Source organism: Lissotriton vulgaris, chromosome 5 (assembly GCF_964263255.1).
Source record: "Lissotriton vulgaris chromosome 5, aLisVul1.2, whole genome shotgun sequence".
Classification (NCBI taxonomy): Eukaryota; Metazoa; Chordata; class Amphibia; order Caudata; family Salamandridae; genus Lissotriton; species Lissotriton vulgaris.
Window position 1 is genome coordinate 1958845660 of NC_141693.1, and position 8754 is coordinate 1958854413.

The following is an 8754-nucleotide window of genomic DNA, read 5'->3' on the forward strand; positions in this document are numbered from 1 at the left end:
ATCCTGGGACAGAGAGTTCCAAAAGATGGGAGCTTGAAAAGAAAATCTTAGTCCACCCAATCTTTTCCGTTTAAATGGACATGACGATAAAAGATTAGAGCTCGAAGAGCGAAGGACTCAAGATGGAATATATCGATCCAGATGGCAAGAGATGAATGCCCGGCCTTGTTGAGCGAGGGCTAGATAAGTAAGGCAACCCACCTTGGAGAGGCACCGCTGCATCACAGGGAGCCAGTGCAAGCTCTTCAAGAGGGGCCTCGCTGAGCTTGTCCTGGGCTGGCGGAAGACCAGCCTGGCCGCTTGGTTCTGGATCAGCTGGAGCTGGCGGGACTGATAGAGGGGAATCCCTCAGAAAATCAGCTAATTGTGTCTGTATCATATGTGACTTTCTCCCCGGATTTCTATCTACTGTATCGTCCAGTGTCATATTAAAGTCTCCACCAATGATGAGGTGGCCTGCCAGGAATTTTAATAGTAAATTTCCCAGGTCTGGGAGAGTCGAGTTGACCAGCGACGGTGGAATATATATTGAGAGTATATTAACCATTTCTCCTTCCCATTTTACCATAAGGGCTGTATACCTTCCCAGATTATCTGACCATATCTTCTATTAGTGGGAATTGTTTCCTAATGAGTATTTCCATGCCCCTGGAGCTGGCGGTGAATCCTGTGTGGCTATCCATCTTATATCCCTAGCAATCCATTGCCTTACACTTGTTACTCAGAAAATTGGTTTCCGGCAGGAGGATTACATCTGGTGAGCGACGCTTTATAAACTGGAGCACTATACCCCTTTTTATTTTGTCACCCAAACAATTGGCATTCCAAGTCAGCAGCTTAAGTTCAGGTGTCAATTTGTGAGTCATTCGAGACAGTGCAAGTAGTTATGTTTCTGGTGGGCCCAGGAGATGCTGTTTCTCTAGGTCTAGCTGGCTTATTCTCGAGAAGTGGGATGCAGATGTTCGTTTTATTGTATGGTGATTATTCCATGGTTTTACATTTGTAAGTCGTACAAGACACCTCACACAACGGGGTGTCTAAATTCCCCCCATCTCTGCCTCGGATCCCCTGAACATACCGCCACAACCGTGACAGACGGACCCAACCAGCCCGCCTTCCCCAACTCAGCAGAGCTCCTGTCATCCCTCTCCATTTAGATAGAGTCAGGGGAACGTGTAACTTCCCGCTGTCCCAGCCTCCCACCCCCCAAAGATCAGAATAGTAATTGACCACCGAACCTTACAATTTGGATTTGTGCCAAGGTCTGGCTTTGTGTGTAACCTTACACGTAGTACATTTTCTCATTTAAGACTCCTTTGTACCTCGCGTCTTCAGTTAGGTGCACCGGCCATTTGTGAGTAGTCTCTAAAGGGAGATCTTTCCTGCAGCATGCAAAATTAATTCTCACCTTTAGTTATTGTTCTGGCTTGGCACTCAGTCTCTTTTACTAGCCGTGGATTTATCCCCTCTGTTCTGCCTCTCCAGTGTATCACACTCTATGGACTTGACTGTTTTCCAGGGTCTTGTACCTTGGTTCCATTTGGCTGGGGAGCCCCCCACCGCAAGCCAGCCATCCATCCATCCATCCAAACCCATGCTTCCTCCGGCGAATCAAAAAACCATGATTTTACCCCTTCCTCTACTCTGAGCTTTGCCAGGATCATCATTTCCTCAACTATTGCTTCAACGCCAAGAATTTCCTTCTCCTGCTTTGCACTTTCCTGGTGTAATCCGGGAAGAAGGATATTTGTGCGTTCTCATAACAGACAGGTTGGGCCACCCTGGTGGTCTGAAGCACCACATTCCGATCTCTATAATTGAGCAGGCGGGCCAGTATGGGTCTTGGTGGGGCTCCCGGTACTCTATGTGCTCTCTCTCAACCGTAAGGAGTTTCGATAGACCCCAAGGTTGTAGATCTTTGACAGTGAGATCTTTGACAAATAGGGCAGGGGAGGGGCCTTCTGCTCTTTCTGGTAGCCCGAGGAAACATATGTTTTTTCTCCTTGATCTGCCCTCAAATTTCTCCATCTTTGCTTCCAAGCAAGGCATGGAGCTTCCCAAGTCTTTCCTGCAGGGCTTTAGTATCCTGTGTGAGTGTCTCAGCGGTTTCCTCCACTGCTTGGAGCCTGGCACCCATATTGCCCAGATCCGCCCGTATCAGGGTCCCCTTCACTTCCAGATTGTTTATTCATCCCTCTAGGCCATCCGCACCCCCTGTATTGGGGCCATAATATCTTGCAGTGAGAGGGGTTCACCTGCTGCCTGCTGCTGAGACGTTGCCGGCAAGTGGTCTAACCGGAGGATCTGTCCCCTCTGGGCCCTTGGGTAGGGGGACCTATCCAACTTAGTTGAAGTGTCCCCTTCAGACCATGGCCCCCGTCATGATCATCCAGGAGAGAGGCACCAATGAGGAGAGGGGGAGGAGCCCACGCCTTCAAGTATTCCCTGCTGCGGGGAGGTGGTAACTCTGCACAGCCGTCAGGTTTCCCCAAACCTATCAGGGCCCTGTCCAGCTGTCCCGCACCCCACTGCCTCACCCTGGGGAGGTGGACCTTGTGTACTACTCTTCTAAGACTCTTAGTGTTTTGGGGTGAGGCCCAAGTCTGAGCAGGTCAGCCGCCTTCGTGGCGCTATACTCTATTGGCCACAATTAAGAGTTGGAACAGGGGCTTTTCACACAAGCCCCTTTGGGGTTTCTTCAGCCCCTTATGTCACCTCCACTCGCTTTATGCCGGACCCTAGTGGCTCTTGAGTGACCGCTTTTCAATTGGGCCAAACCTATGACTGGGAAGCAGACGGTGCTACTTCATTCTTTCGCACTGCATCACTGCCGCAGGCCTCACGCACTACAGGGGTCCGACTGTCGACATTCAGGCCAGTACTCAGTGTCAGCAGGTGCTCCTGGTTGGATCTTTGTTGTGGTTTATGGCCAATTTCCCTGTCTCTTCAGCCAGCCGTGCCTATGACTGCGGAGTCAGTCGCCCGGACTCCACCCACTGTGCATCTGCGGACATCGGCGACGACTCCTTTTCTCCCAAAAGAGGCTGAGGCTTCCTATTAATTTCCAGGCCGCCGGTGGCAGTTTCAGTGGGCGTGCTCCGCTGCAAACACCTACTGGCACACCCACCGTTGTTGAGCTATTTGTTCGGAGCAATTCAGATTAATGTGCAGATAGACTGGGGGTTGAGTGCTGGGCAGCGGAGCCGATCTAAGAAGCGACCATTTTCTTCGCCGGCTAGCCATGCCCCCCCCCCCCCGGTCTGGTACAATCTTAAAGGAGAATGCCTCAATGATTTTCACAGGTGTCTGACTAGCCATTCAGTGCTGCTGCTTGATTGTAACCTCCCCCTCCCTTATGGTCCCCCCTCCTTGGTGCTGGTTTCACCAGAAACATTTTGTTGATAGAAGTCATTATCACCACAACACTTCTATGCAACCAAATACTGCAATGTCTTCGCACTCTCCTAGAACCTACTATGGCTCCCAGTTCTACAACTGGTAGAGGATAAACAGCTGGTTTTGAAAATACAGGCTACACACCATAGATGTGCGACAGACAGGATGCACCTGCCACTCTTTTGGCAGTGCTAACGCAATTGCTTTTCCTGGACAACCACTCTAGTTTGTGGGAATAGGTCAACAAGTGAAGGTGTGAAAATAGAATGAAAACTAGGTAATGATTGCAAATTATTGGAAAGTCAAGCTTAATGCCTCTTTTTGTATTGTGGTGATCTTACGCAATGCTGGTCTGAAAAGCATATAACAGTTGCCTTGGCCTGTTGTAAATGTAGGAGAATGTAGGAGAAACTCTTTGCAACTTCACACTCCCTTAGATAACGCCCATTTGGTAGCCATTTTCAAGTGTTTCAAGTTCATGGAATTGTATTGATCACCTGCTCTTCCATGGTCACCCCTACAGGGCGAATACATTAGAGATGAAATACACCGAAACGTCAGTTTTATGACGTTCCGGTGGCACAATGTTCCCTGGAATATTTACAAGGCCTCGTAAAACCACTTTACGTGGCTTTTCATGGCCTTGTAATATGTGCCCCTTTCACGCAGAACTCTGCGGGAAAGGGGCATTCCAGGGGCGTTGCTGTAGGTGTTCCCATGCAACAACACTCATGGAACTTGGCACATTTCCAGATTTACGAGAAGCCTTAAACCTGGGAATGCGTTAGAATCTAAAGCCACCCTAGGGGTGGCGTTAGGGAGGCACAACGGGGAGAAAAAATTTCATTTCTCATTGTTTTTTCCTTTTGTTATGTGTGCTGGATTCTGCAGCACACATAGAAAGACATAACACCTAAATTGATTGATTTTGTGCAGGTAGATGTCCCTTCCTGCACAAAATCAATTAGCCCCACAACGCGGGCCCATTGCATCGTGGTGCAAGGGGGACTGCATATGGCGCACAGCAGCCCATTCTGCACCTGGGAAAAGGACAGGAATGCACTGTATCGCATAGGTACGCCACATTCCTGCCCTTTAGTTTTGACACAGGGCAGTGCCATAAGATTCCTTGTCGTGCTGCCCAGCGTCAAAACCTCATAAACGAGGCCCACATATTTTACCCTGGATGTTTTAAATTAAAAGATTTGTCCGCATTGGAACAGGCCCGTCTGATTTAATTCTAGAAATGAGTTCCCCCCTTTTACATATTAATCAGAGTTCATCCTTTTGGACAGTCTGGCAGGCATGACTCATGGGTGGGGATGCGGGGTTGTGGGGTGCAGGGGGCGGAGGGGGAGGGGGGGTTTTAATTTATTATTTTAAAAAAATTAAACCTACCTGACCACCAGCTGGGTCCCGCGTTGTCTCTGCTCCTCTCCTGCTCTTCTGCCTCCGGCAGCCAGTCTCGCACCCCTAAGACAATCACAATGCTGCAAGCAGCATTGTGACTGGTTATGACGCCGCCCAGCCTGTGGCTAATTGCCCGGCCATGTTCTCCATGCAGGCTGAGTGTGCATGACTGGTTTGGTCGGCCCCAGAGAGCCAACCAAACCAGTCATTTGCACTCTGGAGTGGGCAAGCCACTCCTCCCTTACCCAGCCCTGCTTGCAGAGCAGCCCCGCCCACCCGCCCGTCCCCAACTAAACCCTTCTGCTTTTCTCTGAGTGCGGGAAGAAGAAACATAAAATAGTAGTTATTTCCTTTTTATGTTTCCTACTACTCACATTGCAATATTTATGAATTATCTGTAAGCGCAAAAGTGACGCATTGCTGGAGTGTGTCACAAAAGTGACACAACTCCAGCAATGCGTCCTTTCACATGGGGCAAGCCCCATGTGAAAGGGCTTGCGTCAGTCTTATGCCTGCTGTGAGGAAGGAGCAAGATTTTGATGCAACGGCGTCCTAAAAGTGACGCAGTGAAATCTCATAGATTTCACTGCATCACTTCTACGACCCTTCCTTGCGTCAATACGTCCCCATGCATACCTTATACCTGGCGCAGGTATAATGTGGCGCATGGGTTTACAAAGTGACGCATCGACCTAGATGCGTCCGTTTTGTATATATATGGCGCAACAAGGCGCATTTTTTACGCCACTGGTGCGTCACAAAAAGTGACGCACCGGCGGCGTAAAAGTGACACACGCCCTCATAAATGAGGCCCGTGATGTGCTTCTTTTGAAACCTTAATCTCTTCCTTGTTTTTCCAAACCCTGAGTCAGGTCCCAAGGAGTCTTTTATAACAGGGAATGGATATTGTTCTTTTGACGTAACATATTCTATGTTCGTTATTGCTGCTGATGTGTTTTTCTTCGTTTTTCAACAAATTGTATGTCAGCTGAACTAAACACACAAAGACATTTCTTAAAGTAGCTTTGAACATTTAAGTGGCAAGAAAACACATGAAAGCACTTGATTTAGATGTACAGAGGCTGTTCATGGATGTCTTCAAGTGGAATAATAGAGAGGGCTTCAAGTAGTTCCTAGAAGACATGTGCTGACAGGTCTTTAACCTACAGTAGGACTTAACACGGCGCTGTTTGAGTGTGTGGGGCGGGGGAGGGGAAAGACGTAGAATATGAGAATGATGCTGAATGGGCCGACACACATGGGCTCAACCGTTGCAGTTCAAGTGCTCTGGATACTGAGGAGCTGAACCTTCAACAAAGTCACAGAAAATCAAGCACTGCCATCTCTCTGCTTCTCTCTCAGCCAGACATTAGACAGATACAGATAAAAACAATGAAAAAATTGGAGAAGGTGAGAGGATAGACAGGCTAGAGAGAATCAGTTTTATAAAAGAAGGACTCAGGTTGATGGAGTAATCGAAGAGCAATATTGAATAGATAGATCGTTGAGAGTACCAATAGATTTATCAAGAAAATGAAGAGGCAACATTTCAATGTCACCAAATCATGAAGAGGCAGACATGGAATTGAGAGCTGAGTCAATAGTTGATTGAACACACTGGGTTTAACCCTTTAATGGTCCTTTCTGGTACTACAGAATACTCACTCACCTGGTTTGGGCCGAGCGAAGACCTGCACCTCACAGAGGGTTAGAAATTGATAGCCGGAAGGAATAACCACTGTGACGTAGCGACCTGCCATCCCACCGCAGTTGAAGGACCTCGTCTCACCAGGACCAAGAGTCTCGATGGTTGCACACCTGCACAACAAAACAGAGGCCACGTCAGCAGTGAGCCACACTTCTCCACGACAGCGTGGAGAAGTGTGGCTCACTGGTTAGAGCAGGCAGACCCTGAAGCAGAGGTCAGACCCGGGACCAGGGTTCAATTCCCGAGGCGGCAGGGTCTTGAGCTCAAATGTCCATGGACTCGATAATTCTCGCATCGGTGCCTGACCTAATCATGGGTTCACACTCTGCAACTCTGGGCATTACGCTTGCTTAATCTCCACAACGGCCCCCCCGCGGCGGGATGCCTGGCTTTCACCTTGGGGATGCCCTGTAGGGGCTGTCTCACAGGGAAAAAGCCAGGACGGGTTCCCAAGGCAAGCGCGGAGATACCCCTTCGGGGGTCGATTCTGGCGCTATATAAGAAACATAATAATAATAATAAGAAGAAGAGAGACCACCCCAAGCATGCCCTCCGCTACCCCATCTGTCATCCTCTCCTACAGTATACATACATGACAGTGCACTTCTGTGTCACTATGAAAGCTAGCGCTCTCCACCTCACACTGCATGGTACTACTACACCACTGGAGCAGAACTGCCGCACCTTACGGATCTTCGCTGGCTGCAATGTAGGTCGAAGTTTCTTGAGTTGCGATACATATCTTTTCACCACAGTAGAAGCTCTCTCTCTCTCTCTCTCTCTCTCTCTCTCTCTCTCTCTCTCCCTCTCCCCCTCTCTCTCTCTACATATATATATATATATATATATATATATATATATATATATATATATATATCAAAGCTCCCAGATGTACCGGCAATCCCAAGGCACTCACTGGCGGGTGCAGTTTCCGCGCCGATACTTGCGGTCAGATAATCAGGCTCAGAACATTTCCATCAAGAAACGTATAACGCACTCCGGGGGTAAGCGGCAAGATTTTATTTCTGCCCACAAAACTTGTGTAACAGACGCGTTTCGGACACAGAGTCCTTCATCAATGTTTACATTCGTAGCCGTCTAGCAGCGTAATATATACATTATTTACAAATAACTGACAACGGACAACCATTTAGGTGCATGGGAACATGGTGGTCATCTTAAAGAAGGTTAAATAACACATTTTACATTGATATTACATTAGTTTTCGTGTCAAGCCCGCTTTTGCCGGTGTCTATTGTGTATATATTGCCGTGTATCGGCAAGTCACCGGCATATTACCCAAGTGCCATAAAGCTGTCCATTTTGTCAGCAAGAAAAAAAGCACACACTTATTACCATATATATACACGTGCAACAGCCGCAACAAAGGATATATTAATTACCAATCTAGGTATAAGTACATAATGCATTATATACCATCAATCAAAAGGCTGATAATAAAAGAAAAAAAAAAGGAAAATAAAGCCGTGAATCGGCTTATCAGCACTCCTTGCCGGACTTGGGGCCCGACAATTAATTCAACAATTTCATTCATATTTACATTTCAAAATTTCAGAACATCATTACTGATTTTAAGGGGAAAACGTAACAGCAATTTTTTATCATTCAAGATCTTGTTCTACACCACCTGTATTTTATCAGATTCTTTCAGTAATGTCAATTTTAACAACGTCATCCTCAGGAAAAGGTTCATCAGTATTACATTTCATTACGTTTCATTTGATACCTTCCTCAGATCGTATATGTATCTATTATCTCCCTAGGTGAACAGTTAGTTCTTCCCCACTGTTGAGCCCTAGTGGTTGTTTTGTCTGCATGTCTATAATATAACGTGACTCGAGTCTGCGAAGACTGAGTAGACGATCCCCCCCTCTGGGATTTAAGGGTATGTGATCTAAACCAAAGTACTGTAACAGCTCCCTGTTACTTTGATGTACTTCGGCGAAATGTCGAGCTACAGGATATGCCATATCTGTATTCATAATTGCTCTTTGATGTTCTAAGATACGCATTTTCACATTCTTGATCGTGCTCCCAATATATTGGAGTCCACAGGGGCAGGTAAGACAGTAGACAACATAGGGAGTAGCACATGTGATGAACTCTTTGATGGGCCTCGTTTTAGACATCCCTGGAATCTTATATGAGAATACCCGTTTGCTCTTATCACATGCACGGCATTTCCCACATGGAAAGAATCCCTTCATATCTTTGAGTGT

The 8754-nt window shown here is 47.2% G+C and overlaps 1 protein-coding gene across 1 annotated transcript in view; it reads right to left on the bottom strand.

Moving 5' to 3' along the window:
- The window catches only part of LOC147717870 (uncharacterized), a 94816-nt gene that overhangs the window by 22921 nt on the left and 63141 nt on the right, over positions 1-8754 (bottom strand). The window contains exon 6 of the mRNA XM_086919890.1: positions 6476-6624. Coding sequence (XP_086776016.1) covers positions 6476-6624 — 149 coding nt within the window. The remainder of the gene's footprint in view (positions 1-6475; positions 6625-8754) is intronic.